The 22,692-nt window shown below is 40.3% G+C and overlaps 1 protein-coding gene and 1 long non-coding RNA gene across 4 annotated transcripts; one reads left to right on the top strand and one right to left on the bottom strand.

Moving 5' to 3' along the window:
- Positions 1-4,567: 4,567 nt before the first annotated feature.
- On the bottom strand, positions 4,568-19,161 carry THAP12 (THAP domain containing 12). Of its 3 annotated transcripts, none has more exons than XM_088157617.1 (5): positions 18,876-19,161; positions 10,294-10,414; positions 8,667-8,792; positions 7,678-7,714; positions 4,568-7,428 (listed from the first exon to the last, which is right to left on the bottom strand). In XM_088157617.1, the coding sequence occupies exons 1-5, from the start codon at positions 18,962-18,964 to the stop codon at positions 5,483-5,485; spliced, it is 2,319 nt and encodes a 772-aa protein (XP_088013743.1). In that variant the 5' UTR covers positions 18,965-19,161; the 3' UTR covers positions 4,568-5,482. The 3 variants fall into 3 exon arrangements, with proteins under 3 accessions (XP_088013743.1, XP_014737573.1, XP_088013760.1); XM_014882087.2 differs by having other exon boundaries at positions 8,667-8,774; XM_088157634.1 differs by having other exon boundaries at positions 8,667-9,280; positions 18,876-18,899.
- LOC148224608 (uncharacterized) lies at positions 18,585-21,973 on the top strand. Its single transcript, XR_015799792.1, has 2 exons — positions 18,585-18,706; positions 20,023-21,973. It is a non-coding gene; the product is annotated as an uncharacterized LOC148224608 (long non-coding RNA).
- Positions 21,974-22,692: the final 719 nt, after the last annotated feature.

Below are 22,692 nucleotides of genomic sequence, written 5' to 3'. Positions count from 1 at the left end.
AAATGGGAAATGTAAACCACAGCCAGCTGAGAATATTGATCTTCAAAACACACGACCACAGAGGGCAGCAAGTTGGGCAGAAAACTATGGGGCATGCAGCTGCAGAAAAATAGTACCTAGATCTGTAAAAAGACCTGTCCTCCTCACAGTTCTTTGCCTATCAGTCAGTTCTGGAAGAAAAGACCAGTGAGACTTGAAGGACCACACCAGCAAAGTGTTCAGGAGCTTTGCTTAGAGAAGCAAATAGGAGAGAAAACGGCTGTGTCTGCATTTTCAGCACTTTTTTTTCCTTGAAGTTTCCCAGGAAGTATGTTGCACTCTCAGATGGGAAACTGCATCCAGGTTCTTGTATTGTCCTGCCTGAAGGGTGCAAAGAATAAGGACTGACACAGCTGCAGGTGGAGATGGAGAAGGCCAGGGCTCCATCTGGGCTTAGTTCTGGTGCAGAATTTACACCAGCTTCCACCATCACACTACCAATGAAATGGTGCCCTTGACCTCTCTCACGTATCTTCCCATCCCTCTCTCACTTCCTTAATGTCCCAAATCCATGTCCAGTAGTTCCCAAGTACCTTTCCTTCACCAAGACAGCAAGTGCTTAGTGTACAGAAGTGTCTGTGTGCATTAGGAGCTTGCAGGAAATGCTTCCCTAGGAAACATCTATGACAACTGAAGTGGTGTTCCAGGAGTAAGACAGAATAAAAAAAAAAACAACAAGGTGCTGGTGAGTTCCTCTCCTCAATGTGTGTCCTGGTGACAATAGATGCTGAAGACTCTTGGCTGCCAGAATCTACTTGCTAAGAAATCACCCTGGGGTTTGGAGGCTGTGCAAAAGATATTCTCTTGCTGATCTCCTAGAGATTCTTCCAGGAGCAAGCAAAGACAGACTCAGATGTTTGCTGGCTGAAGAAGTGATATGCTGAATTTTCACTCTAACAGTGGTGTGTGTGGTCCCACCTCCAACTGTAGACTGCCACGGATAATGAGAGACTCAGCAGTCCCCTCTCAGTGAAAGATGCCATGACACCTGAAATTATTGGCAGATGTGCTGAGGTGCCTCCAGCACTGACTTTCACAGGGATCTCAATTTTAAAATGTAAATCAGTGACCTTTCAATAAAGGTGGAGCCACCACAAGCCCATCTCTTGGGTGCTCTAAGGGAAGCCTGGGCTCCCGTTGGGACTCCATGTGCCAGGCTCAGAGCATGGTAACATAGCAAGAAGGCACCCGAGTAGGCGCCTATATAAAATAACTATTTTTGAAAAACATCTTTTTATTATAGTGTTGCTTTGGAGGCTGTGGCCGTGAGGGTTTGAGGAAGGTCCCTAGAGTGCTTGGGTGGATTTGGGTGTAGCCACCATCATCTACTCTGCACCTCAAGTTCCACAACTAGAAAACAAATTTCTTCCCAGGGTATTTATGTCAGCTAACATGCATGGGGGAGCACTGGGAGCCTTATGCAACACCAGAGTATCCTTTACACTAAGATCACACGAGCAGTCACATGGCCAGTTTACTCACTGATAATATATTAAACTTTGGGACACTACAGAACAGAGGAATAGGGGGTTACAGGGACGTCTGCTCTGTCACTGCTGCTTCTCAATCTCCCTGAACAAACTGCATTAGTACTCACATTGACCACAAGGCACTTCCAGGGATAACTCTTGCCAGCTAAAACAGAAGACCCACAGGCATAGTTTTAAGAAAAAAGCAAGCTTGCTGCAGGGAAAAAAATAATTAGAAACACTGCACAATATCACAATAATAAAATTAACAATTACAGTTATGGATCATGCACATTGAATTCTATTTGATTAACAGTGTTATTTTTCAAAGTAAAAAAAGCTTATAAAGAACATGCACATGTTTTGACACTGCTGTAGATGTGTTTAAAACTTCCAACTATTTTTTTTCTTGCTGATGTCTCACTAATTACATTTAGGTAAAATGTTGGGTAGATTCCTATTCCTTGTTGGAACTGTTTTCCTTAGGGAAAGTAGGGAGCACTACGGGTCTGGAAATGACAGAATGTTAAGCTTCTTTGGGATAACACCTATTGTTATTCTAGGTTAGTGGCTGTTTCTTGAAACAGATACAATAAAGAGATTAATTTTCCTCTGCTTAAGAGTAATTGGGGTGTTTCTGGCCACTCTGAGATTTTTCACTGTTGCACAGAAAGTGAGTGTGGAAGACAAATATCTGCACCTAGAATCCTTAAAGTGGTTCTCTTCCTCCAGTTCTTTACAGCACAACCTTGGCACTCAAACAAATGGATACAGGATTTCTGAAGACAATGACAGAAATAACACTAAAAGGGACAAAACGATACATGCTCCTTTTCCAAGTATCAATACTGGTTTCTAGCAGGAATTCTGTGCTAAGGAAATTCTGTGAAAAGGAAATACATTTTGTGTATTAAAACAAGCGTTGCTTTCGTAGAGCACGATAGGCTGAGCAGTTACAGAAATCCACTTTCATTAAAAATTATATATGAGCAGCAATACTTAGACTAACTTTAACAAACCAATTTCTTCATTACAGAGTGTGCCAAAATGCCAGGTCAAACCAAGGTAAATACCTCACCTCAAGGTAAATTTCACCTTTGAAATACACACTACCCTGAATTGACAGAATATTTAAAAATGTAACTCCAGAATCTGTTCAATAAAACAGAATCAAAGTTTATCTTCAGTGATTGCTTCATTTTCAAACACATTTCTATCAGTCTCAGACCTGCTCTAGCAAAATTGTATGACGAGATTACACTTCAGATGTATTCTTTCTGTGCAGCCCTAGAAATCATATGGGAAACACTGTAGTTTCAGTAAATCGTTTTCCTCCACAGAAACCTCACCTGTCATTGCAACCTGCTATGCCTTTGCTCCTCCACATCACAGACCAATCATAGAATCCCAGAATGATTTTGGTAGGAAGGAACCTTACAGAGCATCTCAACCCATGCCCCTGCCATGGGCAGGGACACTTTCCACTAGATCAGGTTAATCCAAGCCCTGTCCAACCTGGCCTTGGACACTTCCAGGGATGGAGCAGCCACAGCTTCTCTGGGCAACCTGTGCCAGTGTTTTACAACCTGCACAGACAAGAATTTTCCCCAACATCTAATCTTAATCTCCCTTCTTTTAGTTTTCAGCATCCTACCAAATCATCACGATTCAAACTCCTATAGGTGTCAAAAAGCCAAGAGATTCCTCACCAACAGGACAAATCAGATTTTAATACATCACAGCTCCTGCTTTATTACAGACAAGATAAATATCTCTGTGAAAGGCAGTGCAAAAACCAAAAGATTGAGCCAGCTAATTAGCAAGGCTTATCACAAGCCTCACAGGCACGTCTTCAGCTGAGCTCCAGCAAACACTTAGTAACTGAAGAAGTTTTAATGCACTTCCCTTCCTCAATTTGTCTCAGTACATTGGTTACAAACTCATTTACACAGTCAGAAAGTCTTCAGCTTTTTTTAGCCAATTCTGTGGTACTGAATATCAATTTTCCTTCTCTGATTGCACCTGTAAGCCCAAGCTCATCCAACCTGACTTGACTGACACAGGGCTCATAACCACGGCATTGCTGTGTTAGCAGGGAAACTCACAGAACTCCAAGACGGGAAATATTTTAAAATTTATTAAAATTGTAATTGAGTTAATCTTTAAAAAGAGCCAAATTTCCATATGACTTTTAATTTTAAAATGCTTTTTTAAAGAATTAACCAAGATTCAGGGGCTATTTTCATATATTGAGAGGAACAGAGAAAGCTGTTAGCTAAAACGCTTTTTCCCACCTACCTCCAACATAAGAAAAACATTGTTGGTAATGGGACTGGAGCACCTCCCCTATGGAGACAGGATGAAAAAGTAGCAGCTGTTCAGCCTGGAGAAGAGAAGATTGTGAGAGACATCACAGCACCTTCCAGTGTCTGAGGGGGATACAGGGAAGATGGAGAGGGACTCTGCATTAGGGAATACAGTGACAGGACAAGGGGGAATGGCTTTTAGCTGAAAGAGGGGAAAGTAACATTAAATATGCAGAGGAAATCTTGGCTGTGAGGGTGGCAAGGCCCTGGCACAGGTTGCCCAGAGAAGCTGTGGCTGCCCCATCCCTGGAAGTGTCCAAGGCCAGGCTGGATGGGGTTTGGAGCAACCTGGCCTAGTGGAAGGTGTCCCTGCCCATGGCAGGGTGGAACTGGATGACCTTTAAAGCTCCTTCCAACCCAAACCATTTGATTTTAGATGTTTGATTCGATAAATAAGTTACAAAACTGTCACGCATCAGGATGGCTGCAAGACTTTACTTTTGAACCCTTTCAGATTTAATCTATTTCTGCCTGATCGTCGGAACTTCCATTAGTAAAGACATTGTAGTTAGTACTATCTCAAAATATTTTAAAAAACCTTGCAGAACATGCATATCAGCAGTTTCCTCTATCTTCAGAAAATGCCGCTCACTAGAGTTGCAAAAACAATGAAGAAAAAGTTGCTAAAATGAAAGGCATCTCTACAGAACATATTCCCAGAGGCACAGCTTTACTAAGAAATCCAATGCTATGTAAAAAGCAATTCACATTTTATTTTAAATTTCCATAAACTGTACAAAAATGTTTCATTCTCACCAAAAATAACAGCAATATTTTCAATCTTACTTCTAGACAAACAACAAACTCTTATTTCAATCTTTCCAGAGTGAGTTTACAAATAAACATACTATAAGATGCATGGGTTTGTGTCAGAGTCGGGGCAGAGCAAACAGATTTAAATGTTTGTGGAATAAATTTTAAGTTTTTAGTGTCTTTTACGAATTTAAATACTCCTGCCATGCCTGTTAAGCCTAAAGAAAAAAGTTTTGTGTCTGACACAAAGGAATGTAAACAGTCATCAAGAGATTAAAGAGGTTGACTCTTCCAACAAAACCGTAAACGTACCCCTATATCACTGACATTCACTTTACACTGAGACCTGTCCACAGCACAGGGATCGTGCAATAGCTGAATCCACTCTCCAAAATGCCACTGAAATATACATCAAAGACTTTCCTTAAAAGTTTGTTTTTTAAAAAAAAATTCCTAAGTAACAGAACTGAAATAGATTATACCTTTTAATATTTTGAGTTTCTTTCTTATCCTAATTCATCAGTGAGTATGTAACAGCCCCATCAGATCTACAATCATAATGTACTTTTTCCACGATGCAATAAAGTAAAGGAGCACCTAGTGTGAGCCAATCAGATGTAGAAAGCACCTCTGCCAAGAGCATGGGTTTGTGTCAGGCTTGATTTTGCCTGCCAAACACATTTAGTATGGACTAACAACACATAATTTAGGTCATTGACCACAGCTTGTTCAGTCCAAGGCCTAGAATGGAAACACAATTGCAGTGATTTTTTAAGATTGCACCGGTTTTTCTCCCCAGCTTTGAAACTTAATTAAGAACAAGCTGTTTCAACAGATTGGTTAGAGCTTAAAAAGTTAGGCATCATCTGTTACTTCAGAATTGTTTGAAGGAATACAGTCTTGAAATTCTGCTTTATCTGGATAGAGTTTAATATAAGTATCCACCATCAAATCTAAGTCATGTTTTATGTCAAAGTTTATGTTCAGCAAAGCAAGGTTGCTTGACCTTTGCCCTGTCAAGGTGTTTTTCAGGTATGCCTTTAAGCGCTTTCGTCCTATTCCGTATTTTTCATTCTCCACCTTCATCAATGGCAGTAAGCACAAGACTTTAAGCAATGCATAAACATTAGGGAAAAACTTTATGTCAGGCAAGTGAAGTGCTTCATAAATAGTAGCTGGAAGTTCAATATCTTTTCCTCTGTGCTTCCACTTGATTCTCCAACAGTGAAGCTCAGCAGAAAGTGTGTCTGGATTGGGCAAGTCATTTTTGAACATGTCAGCATGATGCTCCTCAGATGTATTGAATTTGAGTTGTCCCATGACTGAGGGCACTAATGATAAACATTTAAGAGCTTTTAAATGTTGTTCTGAGAAAATATCTTTCAATTCTTGAATAATATGCTCTACTGTTGGGACACTTAGGATTTCTTTGTAGTAATTTTCTGATGTCATATCAGGGTCAAAGTTCCCCTGTTGTGCCCTGCGAAATTTTCCTGGGAGTCTAATTTGTACATCCAGTTTTGTAGCTAAATTTGTGGCTTCCTCAAACCAAAATTCATGGTAAACTTCAATGTTCTCCATCACTTCATTCAGAGAGTGCAATACTGCTGTTAAGCTGCCAGCTGCAAAGAACACATCTGATGTTTGTCCCTGGAGATTTTTTCCAAATGCTCTCGTAAAAGACAGAACATTTTTCATAATTACAATAGTGACAATGAAATCAAAATCTGTTAATGCACTTGAAAGTACAAATGCTCGACCAACAATGAAGTTGTTCCACCTGACAGACAAGTCACTACTCACAGCATCCAAGCACATTACCAGTGCTTGCAGGAGGTCCACTAAAACCTCAAAAGTATCATGCCTGCCTGTCCACTGAGAACGGCAGATCTTCTTCAACTCATTACCCTTCTCGTCATTGTCCTGAAAAAGAGCAGAAATTGTGTTGTCCAGTTCTACTAATAATTGTGGAGACTGATTAAAAAGACAGCAAACTTCTTCAATTGTTCCTAATGCAATGGAAACACCAACAACAGGAACGGATTTTGCCAGCCAAACATTTAAGGCACAGGAGGAACACAGCGTATACACAGCTTGTGGATACTTTTCCAAGAGTCTTGTAGCCACAACTTTCATTTTAGAAGCAAATCCACTGGAGACAATGTAGGCTTGACCCCGACAGTACTCCATGTTTAGACCCCACTTTTCAGTAATAGTTGCGTGGAACTTAACAGCTAAAATTTCAGGATCAGCCTCGTATGGTAAAAATCCTATGAATTCTTCTCTTAGATTGTGAGAATCATCAACGAACCTCACCAACACTGGCAAATGTTCCTCTCCTGCTATGTCTACGACTTCATCGGTGACAATAGAAAAGAAGTGTGAGTCTCTTACTTCCCTCAGTGTCTCTTCTCTAACACAGTTTTCACAGATCTCAAGCATTTGTTTCTGCTGAGTTTTTGAACAATATTCAAGGTTGACTGCAGTCATCTCAAATCGTTTCCTCAGAACTTCATCGCCACCGTTTATTCTATATTCCAGTAGAGCCTGAAAGTTATCTGAAGTAAAAATACCTTCTGGAAGTTCATCAACATTATGACCATCTAATGGAATATTTTGTTTACCCATTAAGATCAAAATTTCAAATAATGATTTAAGGTAATCTTTGTTTTCTCTTTCCTCCAGTGTCAAGGGGATAGCTTTTTCCTCTTGTTCTTCCCCTCCTTCCTCTGAGACAGTATTTTGCTCATTGTTTTCATTCAATTCTTGAGTTGCCTGCTTCCGTTCAAAAGCTTCATCAACTACAAAATGAAAAATACTGTAAGTGTCAAAAATAAAACATTTACTTGCCCATTACCTTTAAGTCCAGAGAAGAATGTTACCAGATTAAAAGTGAATGAATATTTTGGAAACGATTTACACTGGCTGGCTGAATCAAGAAGGAAGTCAATTATCTTCCTGCTATATATAAACTAATAGCCATGAGTCTTGCTTTACCATGTCAGCCTTAGCAAATAAAAGTTATTATCTCAATTATTTTGATGACTTACTCTTTTGCTGCTTCAATGTTCTTATTTCCTCTTCACTCTTAAAAAAACAAACAAAAAGAATTTATGTTGATGACAATGTCTAACATATGACCTTAAAATATTCACACATCAAGATCAGATAAAAATACTGTAAATGACACCAGTTAACATTTGCCAAAAAGTGCTAGAAATTATAAGATCAAGAGGTTTTTTGAGGTAGTTTACTACTACCATGACCTGTATCTAACTACATGAGAACAGTTGTATTAGGAGGTTCTCCAATATGTATAATTATTAGGAAGTAATTCCATTAAATAGATTCTATTGCAATTTGATAATGTACTGCCAGTAGACAGAACTATCTTTAAATCCATTTTCAGTCAACAGATGCAACCAAACTCATAAAGAATTATTTAGAAATTGTCTGTAATTTTTCAAGATATTAGGAGTGGAATTCCTCTTAATTGTAAGGATACTTATAACCACAGAGACACTTTCTCCCTAATTGACACACAAGACACAATCCCACAAAAAATTTATTGATCTTGGTTTTATCCATGGATCATTTTTTAAGAAAAATAAGCTAAAACAAGCTTGTCTGAATTGATTCTGATTTCAGAAGTTAAACAGATGAACTGAAGATCACAATCAACATGTAGCAAGAATTTTGGGATATCATGTATCAGTTGTGTTCAGTTGGCACTGTAGTAACAAGGAAAAGAAAACCATACATTTGATTTGGATGAAAGACTCAGCTCTGGATCAATGCATTTAATTTTCCAGATTATTTCTTTAAAACTTTATTAGTCTTAGTAGATAAAATTTTTATCACGCATTTAACTTTTAATCAACAGAAAAGATACAGGAATAGGCAGCATAGAAAATACAAACTATATTAGCACTCAAGTGCTAAATATTTTTATTTGACTTTTTAGTGTAAAAGTTCCACATTAGCTTATTTGTCTTTTTTCTTTTAATAATTAACCAATAATTTTACAATAAAAACTTACCAGCTCTTTTATCCTTTTCCTATGTCTGCTGTGGGGATTGTTCAGGTGACTTGTAAGATCAAATATAGTTGGCACAGCATTATCCCGTAAAACTGTTCTGTATGGGCTCTGTAAGAAAACAGACATCTAGACGAGGGAATTCTTTGAGAAATTTCAGACACTGTGCCCTTTTATTTCTCTCCTTCTTTTCTTGTTTAGGTTATTATTCTAAAGCACTTTGACTTTTTGATGTTAGCAAAGAGAAAGCTAAGCTATGCAATTCACATTTCAGGGATATCAAGAGAACACTGAAAATAGGAAGACAGATACTACAGGAAACTGCAATCCAAACTACAAATCCTTTTTTTGTCCCCATTATCTTCATATCAAAGACCTTGGATCCATTAATTTTAACTTACTGCAACACTATAATTTTTTTTAAAATAAACATTCTGCATAAAAAGACATTTACACATCAGAAAGCAAACATTTTGTTACTATTGTGTTTTGGGTTTTATCACTTATTTCACAAATCTAGAAACATTTCATTGTGAAAATGTTCAATTGCTTCTTTTTGTAGAATTATGAAGTCCACCAAGCACTACTGTGAAAGATCATATTGAGGGAAAATTTATCTGTGAATAAAAAAAAAAAAAGAAGAAAATACTTCTAGATGATCATGTAAGTGCTCCCAGTTAAAAAAAATATTTTAAGCAAAATTTTATATTTGGATATACTGTAAACCTGTGTTGCCTATACCAGCTAATTTCCACTAAGTACAAAATTGTAACTGATGGCATCTGTCATTAGATTGAAAAATATTTCAAACAAACCCATTTGCATAGAGTTTAATTGTAGACTCATAATTCCTTCCAATTTTAATTTGTTTCTGCGATGCTGGCTAATTAGAGACCTCATAATGTGTAATACCACCAGGACTTCAGAGTTCGACCTGCACATTTTAATTACCCTTCATAACTAAAAGATTGGTTTTGCTTATGTACCAGAGTGAAATTCAGCCTAGAAATTAAAACTTTATACAATAAAGTCCCAAGTCCACCCTTTCCTACTGTTATGCAAGCTGTTAAAATCATACTGTTGACAAAAATAATTTAAAGCTATTACTTCCTTAACAGAAAACAGTGCCTTGATTTTAGCTGGACGAAAATGTAACAGAAAATAAGAGCTTGAGCGATGTAAAGAGTATTTAAATCTTGTGGCAACAACAGAGTGCAATTTAACTAAATCACACCATGTGCACACTTCAGGAACAGGACATTATTCAGTTTAAACAATTAGAGCTATGCAAACTTACACCCAATAAACTTATAAAATATTGTCATCTCCAGTGAAACAAAACAAGCATGAGGAAAGCACTGCAGTGAAGACCAGTGTTCAACAAACACATTAAACTGGCAGGAGGCACCACTTTCTCTCTCTCCTCTGACTGCTCATTTTCATTATCATTTTCAATGGTTGTGAGCCTGTGTGAAGCCCCAGCAATGGCACTGATCTCAATTAAAACTAAGAAATTAATTTTCCTAGAGACCAGTTACCCAGGAGCTGAAAGATTAAAAGGTAGCATTCTAGTGAAAAATGTCAGTCACATTTTGCAAGATGCAGTAAACAAATGCTTGTTTTAACTTACACTTCTGCATATCATAGAAGTCTCAAAATGCTTAGCACACAGTCTGTAATGCTTGTTGAGTTGATCTGGAGTTTTATCTTCTAAATCTGCCCTTCGACAGTTCTCTACCCATCTCTGGCATCTGCATGTAAGGAGAAGAATTAGATAATCTTAGGATAAAACAAAATCCCTTACAATTTCAAACCATGCTCAAAATTGGAGCACAAGTGAGTGCAAGTGACCTGGATGCAAGGCTCAGGAAAGTTCTTTACAACTTCCTTTGGAACATCCCATCAAATCTTTGTAATAACTACTTTTTCTGCTTTTGCTCACCACTCAACATCACCCCAGCAAATTCAGGAGTCTTTTCCCTTAACTTCTATATTCTTGCCTTTGTCACACACATATATGCCCACACAAACACACAGAGCATATTGCAGCACAGTCGCTCATGAAACCTAACCATTTAATTCTAAACAATTTGCTCTTAAAAAGAAAAATTAAAAACCAAAGAGATGTGCTTGTAGTCTAAAGTCTTCTAGGCAGTTTTTAAGATAGTTGTCTTCTCCACATCCATTCAAAATACAGTGTTCTTCTTATTTATTGTGGTCACTGGGGAGTTTAGAGTAGATTTATGAAAGTGAAATAATAACAATAGAAAAGCAACCATTCTACAGACAGTGCTTCCACGCCCGAAGAAAGTTCTCCTTAGATACGTATTTTTACATGTATTTACTTTTGCTTTGGATTAGTCCTCCAAGATATAACACAAATATAAAGAAATATTTCCCTTACTGATAGGACTGCATTTAGGTGTGCAAGAGATGGTTTCCTCTGGTGAATAAGCCATTTGCAGTAATTGATAGAAACACAGTAGTCAGCTTCGACTTCCCCTATTGGGAATACTATCACTCTCTGAGCAACAAAGTTACTTGTTCTGTTGCTAGAAGTTAGGAGAAAGCAATTTTACTATTAGTTTGACTGCAAACATGAAATCATTGTTTATAGCAGTAAGGAGAGAGAAAAACAACTAGTGATTATTCGACAATACAGAAACAAAGGCTGTCTTGTAAGATGTTTTGGTGGGCAGCCCAAATGAGGAAATCACAGGTCTGAGTGGATTCACATCCAGATGAAAGAAGGGAATCTTAGATTCTCATCTCTGTTGGCTGAAGCGTTTGAGAATCTTAAATTTTTTGCTCATACAAAATACCAAAATAACAGAGACGGTGAATGCTGTAAGTCAGGAATCATTTCTAATATTGCTTTTGGAGATCCATACAGAATATGTTTAAACTAACGACTTAAAATGAGGGGAAAAAACCCAATGTTTTAAAAATTCAGATTTTTTGCCACAACAGATCTTGCACTCTTGTCTAGGCAGTGCAATCACCCCAAAAAGAGAACAGGGGAGCTTTCTTCACTTAATCAAACGATAGAAACACTCGTTGGAAGTAGGAGATCTGTAGCATGTAAACTATATTGACTGTCTCTCAGACTTTCTCAGTTATCGATTACTAAACAACTCAATAAATGTGATCACAAAGGCTGATCAGCCTCCTCTATAGTTAGTGGGGGGAGTATTTCAGTTCAGAGAAAGAGCCTCAAGGTCTTACCTGCTTCTCTCAGCGATTCAGGGAAGCTGACAAACACTAATAGCGAGCAAAGTCAGAGCTCCTTATGTTATGTTAACGCCTCTAAATCACCTCCTGGCAATCACAGGGAGACAAACTGGTAGCAGGAATGGAGCATTCAGAACTGGCACACAGTTGTCAAGGGCTTAGAGTTCATTTACTTTTTTTTTTTGGTGGGGTTGTAAAAGTATTCTCTTCTTTTGCAAAATAAATACGCAATTGGTTCACAGACAAAACATATTTCTGGAGGGCACAGAAAACACCAGCTGAAGTAATTGCTCACTCTGATGTAATTATGTGCATATGGATTCCCTTCAAAAAGAGGGATTTGGAGAGATCTGCTTGTAGAGGAATGCTCATCTTCAAAATGTGCACAATTTGTGTCTTTTTTTATGGAAAAGTTATCCTTTTTGTAAATTTAGATGTAGTTGTAGCTATTTGGATGGATTGTCAGGGTGTCAGTTTGATGTACCCTGACAAGAACAGATTCTCCAGCAGGTGCACATGAGATGAAACACTTCTTTTGTACAAATATGCTATTTTCTGTGGACTAGTATTTGCTTATAATGGTGGTAATTTTGTGTATGGGTTTAAAGCATATTTATTAAGAGGATAGTAAATTACTTTCTCCAGAACAAAGAGAACTGCTGTTGTCTCAAGATTTGGTGTTATTCATAAATGGCAAGCATCACCTGTGACCCAGTTTAGCAGCACAGTCATGGCAGCAGGAAATCTTTTTAATTTTCAAAACAATGTTATTTATATTAACTTAGAGAATGCAGTTTCCTTTACATCCAGGACAAAGATATGCAAAGGGTCCTGTCTGAGCAGGGAACTGGGGTTTTGTTGCCTACGACTTTATATTGCCTCTTCAGCAAAAGGAAAAAAACTTCAATTAATTAAAAAAAAGTAGATATAAGAAAATGCTTTAAAGTTCTATTATGGTCTTCAGGAGTTAGAGAGTTAGGTCTATTAAATATACAGAGAATTTTGACACCTACTGCAATGCAATAAGGTATAAAACTACCATGTGAATTGATAGTTGTAAAATATATAGATTATCTGTTACTTGCCAGTAAGGCTTATGAAGATTGAAAGATACTACTTGTCTATGCACTGCTTTAGCAGGAAAAGGCCACTGTGCATTTCTTTTTAAGCTTCAGCTGTGTTGTTAACAAAAGGACAAAGATTAGCAGACCCAGAAAAGAAAAGGTCCAGGCTATGGTAACCAGGCTGTGGTTACTTAACCAGTAACAAAAAAAACCAAAAAAAAAAACCAACAACAATTGCAAGGACTTCTTTGAGATAGAAAGATATAGCAGACTGGATATACCAGGAGTAAAGTAGTTCAGTAAATCATTGGCAAAGGGTACTGTTAAGGCAACTTCCCTGTTGGACCACCCAGGAGCCACTCTGGCAGTGAAACTCTAACCACCTGAGCTGGGACCAAGGTCCCTTGGCAGCTCCATGCTCCACTCTCCAACAGTCAGACTGAGTTTCCTTAGTGGCTTGATCCCAGGTTTCCCATAGAACAGTCTCAGTCATATCAATCCTTAAAATAATTGTAATCATGATGCAGTAACAAAATCACAGCTGGAGATGGTGCCTCCAAGGAGGGAATCCAAACAAGTCTAAGTCCTCTCACCAACCTAAGTGTGGGAAAGTTGGGTGTGTCGGCTCCTGCAATGTCTTGGAGTGTCCATGCGGCTGCCTGTGCCACAGGTCCCTGTGCCCTTTTGCTGTGCAAAGGTTCAGCAGTTGCCTCCTGCCACCAGAGCTCCACTGCAGCTGCCCCTGAGCTGTCAGCACTGAACGGATTCCTTAAAACTACTGAGACAGAGGATGGGGAGCCTGTGCAGTGGGGTCCAGAAACAGAAAAAGTTTTCCAAGCTATAAAAGGAGCTTTAGCTTTGGCTCTGGCACTGCAATTGCCAGATTATGCCAAGGCCTTCTGAACTATTTCTGCATGAGAAGACAGGCTTATGGAGCTTGCGAAGTCCTTAGCAAAACCTACATCCACAAGACTGCCCTGAGTTTTACTACTCAAATCAACTGGATGCTGCAGCAGCAGGGATTAATTCCTATGTTGAAAGCAATAGCAGGAACAGCAATCACCATGAAAAGGAGTAGACTTAGGTCTGAGTCACCCAACAACCATGTATACACAAAGTGGACATGATTCTTAAACATGCTTCACAAAGATGTGAATAAATTATGTTAAATGCACATATTATTTTGAACTGGGTTTTTTTTTTAATCCAGAACTTTATTTTCTGTTCCCTTCAACATGAGCTGGATCATGATGTGCTCAGGTAATGTTTAACTCCAGTCACCTACAAGGACTTATGCATGATCAATCCCTAAAGAACTTTGATTTAATCCCATTTTCCAATGGATCTTCATACATGAAGATCCACTGGAGAATGAATCCACATGAATGGAAAATGACTCACAGGCTACACAAGCGTGAGAAACTTAGAGGTACTTGAAACAGAACCCCTACAATCCTTGGTGAATGCCTAAGGGGCTGAATTAACTTGCATTAGGAAGAGCAGCCTGTAATGTAATTACATTACAGGATGTAATTAATGAGTGACTATACTAATTTTAAATATGCTTTTGGAGAGTGTCATATGTCTATGCTACAGAAAGAACCATAGTTTTTTACACGGGCAGAAAAGAACGTATCTAATGGAACTGCAAGTGCCATACAAGTGCTGCTGGAAGCTACCAAGCTTACAAGAGAAATCGCTTTAGTACACTGTGCAGCTCATACCAAAGGCTCCTGTGAAACAAAGAAATAATAAAACTGCTCAAACTTGTTGTCAGGTAGATTTAAAATGGTCTCAAGTTTAGGAATACTACTATGGGATAGAGAGATAATTGGAAATAACTCCCACCAAACTCAAGAGCAGTCATCAACAGGAATAGTGTTTGGCAGAGAATTATATCCAGAACCAGACTCTTAGAAAATAAATGGTTGGAGACCACATAAAATAATAAATGACAAATAAAGTAAAATACAGCTACATGACATACAACCTGGAGATGAAGGATTAACAAAGGTATTTTCAGTAAAACCCAAACTGGAAGTTAAATAGAAAGAACCATATACTGCCATATACTATTTGCTGTAAGTTTTAGGTAAGGAAACTGGATACACCGTTCTCACATCAAACGAGTACTGGATGATCACCTAGTTGATTATGATTTTTCATTGGTAATAATTTAAGTATTTGTGCACAACACTCTATAATGTTTTACTCTACCCTATGGTAATCCTGTTAGCTTTGTTATATTTGTTCTTGGAATAATGTTGTACATAAGGGCAGCAGTTACAGAATGGGTGCATAGACTGTAAGGATATAAAAGCCCAGGGATTTCTTGGTTCGGGGTCAATCCCCAGAGGCATCAGCTCAAGCAGTTATCATGTTATGATTAAAGTGCTGAAAAGAATCATTCATCTGAGACTCTGCTGCACAAAATCCAGGGCTGAAGCTGAAAGGTAAACTTGTCTGCCACCACGAGTGTGGCATGTCCAGGGAATCAAACTGCACTCTTTGTTTCACTGGAGCTACCTGCCCTGGAGGGGCTTTGGTCACAGCAATTAAAGGGTCATGCAAATGAGACTCCCAGCGTGGCTCCTGAGTGGTCAGGCAGTAAAGTTTCCTTGATACCACTCAGGCATTGCTCATTAGCTTTTAAGAAGGTTTTCTTCAGTCACAAACTTAACACTTTCAGAAATCTGCTGACATCTCGTGGAAGCTGAAATGGCATTTTACTGACATGCAGCTGGAGTATATATTACATCAGTACTGGTCATTGGCAGTAGAACAGCATCTCTTTGGCTTAGGAAGTATTTTGTTCTAAACACTCATACCTCAACTGTAACTCAAGCCACCACGATGAACAGAACCACAATCACAGATGAGAGTTAAACAAACATATCTTACTGTAGGGATCACTGCCTAGACTGCATAAAGCTATAAAATACACAACCTTATGGAGGTAACAGAGGCTACTTACAGTAGTTCGATACAAAAAGACAACATACCACCCATTAAACGCTGGTGGTTCTTCTCCAAAGGCTAATTTCTCAACCCTTTATCTTCTCAAGTAGCCAAAATGAAAGAAGGTACTCTTGACAGGTTAGCTATCACTGACTTCCTAATACGTGAAAGATCAGACTTGGAATGTCTAACTGGAACTGCTTAGCACCGAACTGGGAAAACACTAAAGGCCATTACTCAGGTATTATGGAAACACTGAAAGCAGTAAGGTAGTAGAAACAATTTAGCCAGGACTATCCATTTACCATCAATGATTTTTTAAAATTAAAATTTATTTTAAGATGTATTCTAACAACTTTATTTTTAACTTTCCTACTGTAAGCTGCCAAGCGCATATAACATTTTGGCATAAAGTATTTGCTCACCATCCCAGTCTGAACTACAAAAGTGAGAGCAAGCAGTACACGGAACATATCATCATTTCCATCTGCAGAGTGCTGTAGATCAATCCACGGAATAAATAAACCAACACCCTCAAGTCTACAAAACCAAAAGGATGCATGGATTTATCAGTCTTTAAATGCTCTTGGTAAAATAGAATATATATAAACTTTGGACAGAAAGTTGTAAAATATTAAGGGGGAGAACTTGTAGAGAACTTAGAACATCATCTTTGTCACTGACTGTTCTTTAGAGGACAAAGGTTCTATAAACAGTTTACGTATAGTTTCTCCTGCCTCTGGACAGAGGATTCTGTCCCTTTCTCGTGACATCCCATTTTCAATACTGCGTACAGTATGCCCCAATATAAAGAAAGACACGGAAACGTTGGACGAAGTTCAGAGACCACAAAGTTGGTAAGAGGACTGGAGCATCTCCCCTATGGAGACAGGATGAGAAAGTAGCAGCTGTTCAGCCTGGAGAAGAGAAGGTTGTGCAGAGACCTCACAGAAACTTCCAGTGTGTGAAGGGGCCCTACACAGAAGTCAGAGAGGAACCCTGCATCAGGAACTATAGTGATTGGACATAGGGGAATGGCTTCAAACTGTAAGAGGGGAAATTTAGGTTAGATATATGGAGGAAATGTTTTACAGTGAAGGCTTGGAGGCCTGGCATAGGTTGCCCAGAGAAGCTGAGGCTGCCCCATTCCTTCCAAGGCCAGGCTGGATGGGGATGAGAGCAAGGTGGTCTAATGGAAGGTGTACCTGCCCATGGCTTGCAACAAGATGAACTTTAAGGTTCCTTCCAATCTAAACCATCCTACAGTTTATAAAACAGAGTTTTAAAAAAATTAATCTTTAAAATGTAATCATTTAGTCGCACACCTTTAACTACATCTCTGCACTGCTACCATGGAAAACACTCACTCAAAATATCCTTTCATAAAAAAAATATAAACTCAAGAGGGTATTTTCTTCTTAGTCAACTGTCACCTATGGATGAATCCTGTACCGCTTGATGTGGCTCACATTTTACAGCATGGACCTCTTACAAATTAAGACTGAAGCTGAGACAGTATCAAATTTCTTCAATTCCACACAAAATGCAGACATTCCTTTGTGTGAGATCCTGAGGGTCTCACAGGACGGAAGGTACAAAGAGACAATCATAGTAGGAGAAAATCATAAAAATGAAAGAATAAGAGTAGGTAAGCAACCACTTTGATTTCGGTTCTTATTAAAGCAAAAGCATGTGGAAATGGATTGTGCTACAATACCTTGCATGTACTAGGCATCAAGAAGAGATCTGGATAGCCAAGCTTTACAGCAAAGCATTGCATTCATCCAGGAGAACTTCATAACATATCCAAAATCACAACTTTAGAGAGTAGCTACTACCTATATAAGCTTTTAGTATCTTTATTTGAAATCGCTTGGAGGGTCTGTTTCCTTAGAAAATACTACATATGCATAATTCCCACGGGGTTTTGATTTTTCCAAAATTCAGGTCAAGCAGCTTCAAGGAAGAAAGCAAGCAAATACCACGTGTAAATCATTTAAAAATTCAGCCTTAACTATCTACTCTTAGAAAGGAGGTAACTGGTATTGTTCTATGCCTATGCACCTTTCAATATTGTGAGCATTATGTTAAAACAAGTGATTTTAAGAGTGTTATCTCGATTTAAAGGTGAATCTTTACATGGGGGTTTCTATATCTAAGTACGTGATTTATTTTTCATAGTATTTTCCACTGTCTCTCACTCAACACACTTTTTGCTCTATCATTACACCACCCCGGCTTTTCACCCATTGGGAATTTCACTTCTGCTGTTGTTCGTGATGCTTTGCCACCATCCCAGCAATCCTGTGACAGGTCCTCCCGGTGACAGCAGTGTCCCATTCGCCACGCACACACCTCATCGCCTAATAGACAGAGCACGACTGACAGACCTTCACTGCTGAAGCCAGTGCGGGCTCCCCACAGTGCAGGGCTCCCCTACCTCAGCCCATGGCTCCGGCAGCCCTGCAGCTGCCCCACATCTCTCACAGCCATACATCGCACCGCACCGACTCACACACAGCCTCACCCTGCCCACAGGCAGGCAGCCCCCGCGCCCCTCTGGGCCCGGCACCCGCTCCCCGCCGCTTCTCAGAGCGGCGCCGCTCCCGTCCCCACCACTCCCCCGAGGGGCGGCGGCCGCAGCCGCTGCGGTCCTGGCGCAGGCGCAGCCGCCCGCCCGCCTCCCGCCGCCACAGCCCGGAGGGTCCCGCGGCCCCGCCCCGCCGGCGCCAGAGCGAGCGCGGCCTCCGCAGGCATCACCGGAGGTGCGAGCGCCCGCCGGCCCCGCGGGTAAGGAGGCGCGGTGAGGGAGGCGCGGGGGAAGCAGAGCGGGCGGGAGAGAAGGAACCAGCTCCCCAGAACAGTATCCCCTCGGGCAGGCAGCGCTGTGGGCCGGAGGGGCCTGAGAGGGAGCGCCGGGCGCCCCTCCCCCAGCCCACCCCTGCCGAGATGGTCTCACCTGGCCGGATCCCGGGGGAAGCGGAAGAAGGCCAGGTCGGACTGGGTGCTCTTGCGGGTGCAGTTGGGCGCCGCGCAGAAGTTCGGCATGGTTCCCCCGGCCGGCGCCGCTGCCCCTTTAAATCGGCGGGCCGGCGGGGGGGGAGGGTGCGTGTGTGGGGTGGAGGAGGAGGAGGCGGCGGCGGCGGCGGCCGGAGGGGAGATGGGGCGGGAAGCGGCTCCACAGTGCTGTGAGCGGCCGGGAGGATTCAGCGCCGCGCTCCGCCGGGCCGGGGCCGCCTCCTTCCCACACTGCACCGCGCGCGCCCGCGGCGGGCACGGCAGGGCGCTGCGCGTGCGCGCGGGGAGCGGGCACGGCGGGGGCGCGCATGCGCGGGGGGTCGGGGGCCTGTGTGTGAATTCCGCAGTGTGATTGCCATATTCTGTGAGTGCTGTGTTCTCTGCGTGTTTTCGTTACACCATGAGTGTGCTTCACCGTGTGTGCTACGCCGTGTGCATGGGCTATGGCACATTTGTGTTACACTGTGTGTGTGTTACGGCATGCGCATTTATGTTGCACCGTGTGGTGCTGCTGTGTGTGTTAGGGCATGTGCGTTTGTGTTACACCGTGCGTGTGATGCCCTGTGCTCATGTGTGACACCAAGTGTGCTACACCGTGGCCACTCCAAAACCCAGTGTAGGAGGGAGATCATAACTTTTTTTTTTACGGACAACCACTTTTATCTCCTCTCCAGCTCTTTCTTCTGCAGTCCAACTTACTCATGTCAGCCCGGTCTTCCTGCTCTCTCCTGCCACACTATCTCTTTTTCTTCATTCGTGTATTTGCAGCCCTACATAGTTTTCTCATCTAATCCCCAGTCCCCAAGCACAGTACCTCCAGTTCCCCCATTAACTCCATGACTGGTTTCCCCCCTCTCTTTGCTCACAGTTCTTGGTGACCACCCCAGGTTTCCAGCTAGCCAGCCTCATTGTTACAGTTCTGATCATCTGTGGCTAAGTTTCCCTTAGTTTCCCTCCCTGAGGAAACTCACGGAGGAGGCTGCTCCCCATCTGTACATACACTACACTGTGTCTGCTTTAAAACCAGGCTTAGGGTGGACATCGAGGTCCTAATATTGTTCTCTTGTCTTACTTTCGTTTGGCTCTAGGAGGATGTTGCTATGCTGCAGCCTAATGGATAATCCCACAAAGAATCACTGAATCAACTAGGTTGGAAAAGATGCTCTGCAATCATTGAGTCCGGCCTATGACTGATCATAATCTTGTCAGCTAGACCAGAGCACATCCAGGCTTTCCTTAAACATCTCTACCACCTCCCTCAGCAGACCCTTCCAATATCTAGTCACCAATTCTGTGAAAAAAATTCCTCCTGATATACAACCTAAACCTTCCCTGGCACAGCTTAACACCTTGTCTTCTCATCCTGTCGCTGGTTGCCTGGGAGAAGAGGCTGATTCCCACCTGGCTAAAACTTCCTTTCAGGCAGTTAAAGAAGTAATGGTAAAAGCCACAAGCTTTTTAAGTAATGAAATAATTAGATAGAGGTTGCACTGGTCAGAAGCCATTATTAGGTAAAAATAAAATAAAGCTTAGGAAAAAAACAGGATATAGAAAACTGGATAGTAAGTAAGGGTTCCCTCACCAAATATGTGCTGTTTAAAAGTAGGTAGAGCACCTGTGAAATTATAAATGCTGATGGCAAGTGATGGTTGTTTCAGGTGTAATACTGCTGTAGTTTCAAGAATTTAGCTGTGATACATCCTTTATGTATCTTCACATAAAAAATCCTCCTGTTCTAGAGGTGTGCTGGGCTTTAGGAAGGATAATCCAAAGACACTAAATGGTCACTTTTTCAAAAGAGTGCATAAAGGAAAAATAACAAAAAACCCTACTTATTTGGTTCCTTTTGAGCTTCTAATATTTTAAGCTTTCTTTGTTTAGTATGAGCAGGATTAAACCTGTCTTTTACATGAGGCAGTCTTGTCACCAAGTGTTCCTGACCAATTACAATAACATCAGTTTATTTGCTGTTAATTGTTTGCCTGAATTCTGTCTTGGGTATGTAGCTGAAGTAGTTCTGAGTATTCATTTAGGCTAATGCTAAAGATAACCGTAGCTGCATCCCATTGGTTTGACTTTACTGGGCAGTCACCAACATTAATGGACAGTGAACTGTATAAATGAGTTAATCAGATAAGTAATCTTTTTAAAAATAAACTCAGGTTAGATTTAGTCCAGATAGCTGCCATCTGATCTGTGGTGCAGGTTGCATAAATGTTCATGCTGACACAAGGAAACACAAAGAAAAAGAGAACGGGATCATTTTCAGTTGTAATTGTATAGGAGTACGATTGCATAATGTTAGAATGAATTTTAAAACATCTAAAATCTCTTTCAGTAGAAAAAAAATAACTTCTTACATAACGAATAAGCAAATTGTATGTTCTGCCCAATATTGAAAGATCTTTTTTCCAAATTGCTTCACCAAACAGAAGTACTGGCGTGCTAAACTCCTTTTTGGGGCTCTAAGCAAGCCAGACCATTGCAGTATTAAAATTAAATTAGCCATTGCACATCTTTCTGAGCTGCCACTTCTGACCAAAGTCTCAGTTGATACTGGTTGTATCATTTGAAGCAGTATACAAGTATGTTGTATATCCAGATGTGTGCATATTTGCATAGGAGCTATCCTAATGAAATGAAGGCAGGACTTGTTTATAAAGTGGACTTACTGAGGTCTGGATGGTGGTTTTTATGTGGAGACTTATTCTTAAGTGCTTTTTATGTAATGGAAAGAAAATGAACTTAATAATTTTCAAAACCCAGTAGTAATACTAGAAGCAGTTTATTTAAAAATAAAAATTAGTTTATGATACTACTTAGTGGGAAATATCAAAAATTATCTTCTATTGTAGAGTGCAGAAATCCCTGGAACCATTTTTCCTGAACAGTAACCTCTGAAGTGTACATATATATTTTAAATAATCTTCTTGGTTATTCAATGTTTACAAGTATGTCTATAGAACATTTAACAGAGATTATATACTGTATTAGTGTTGAACATACAATCTGTATTTTGATAAATTATTCTTAAAGGAATTGTGTGTGTTCGTGTTGCTTTTTTCCTGTGTCTTCAAAGCTTAGCTGTATCTTAAATACACGATTTTCTTTCACATAACAGGGGGTACAAATTACTTTGTCTGTGTGCTTCTGGAAATGGACTTGTATGTCTCTTTCCCAAGGTGAAAGTTGGTATGCCTCAATTTTCGGAGAATACTGTTAGTGTGACAGTGTACTCCTGCAAGTTTCCTGCTATGAAAAATTTATTTGCAAGTGAATATTTAAAGTCTGAAATGTTTCCATGATGCTTTTTACTACTACATTTCTCTTCCAAGCCTTATAGCCTTGTTGTTGGGATAACCTGAGTGTAAGACCTAAATGGACATCAGATTAACCCCACAGAGCTAGTTTTGTAGATTTGCATCCAGCAGTATCTATTCACAATAACACTATGAACCCCAAGATACTTCTGTCCAGGGTTCACAGAATCAGTAGGTTGGAAGAGACCTTCAAGGTGGAGTCCAACCCATGCCCTAACACCTCAACTAAACCATGGCACCGAGTGCCACCTCCAGTCTTTTTTTCAACACAGCCAGAGATGGTGACTCTACCACCTCCCCAGGCGGACGATTCCAGTACTTGATCACTCTTGCCATAAAAAACTTTTTTCTTATATCCAACCCATATTTCGCTTGGCACAGCTTAAGACTGTGTCCTCCTGTTCTGTCAGTTGTTGCCTGGGAAAAGAGACCAATCCC

The sequence above is a fragment of the Sturnus vulgaris genome, chromosome 2 (assembly GCF_052056855.1).
Source record: "Sturnus vulgaris isolate bStuVul1 chromosome 2, bStuVul1.hap1, whole genome shotgun sequence".
Taxonomy (NCBI): domain Eukaryota; kingdom Metazoa; phylum Chordata; class Aves; order Passeriformes; family Sturnidae; genus Sturnus; species Sturnus vulgaris.
The sequence above is the reverse complement of the archived record's forward strand: the minus strand, read 5'-3'. Positions and strand labels throughout refer to the sequence as shown.

Coding starts and splice junctions, on each gene's coding strand:
- THAP12 (XM_088157617.1), bottom strand. CDS start 18,964: ATGCCGAACTTCTGCGCGGCGCCCAACTGCACCCGCAAGAGCACCCAG. Junction 10,415..18,875: donor TTCCCCCGGGATCCGGCCAG/GTGAGACCATCT, acceptor CCTTACATGCAG/ATGCCAGAGATGGGTAGAGA. Junction 7,715..8,666: donor GGAAAAGGATAAAAGAGCTG/GTAAGTTTTTAT, acceptor TGTTTTTTTAAG/AGTGAAGAGGAAATAAGAAC.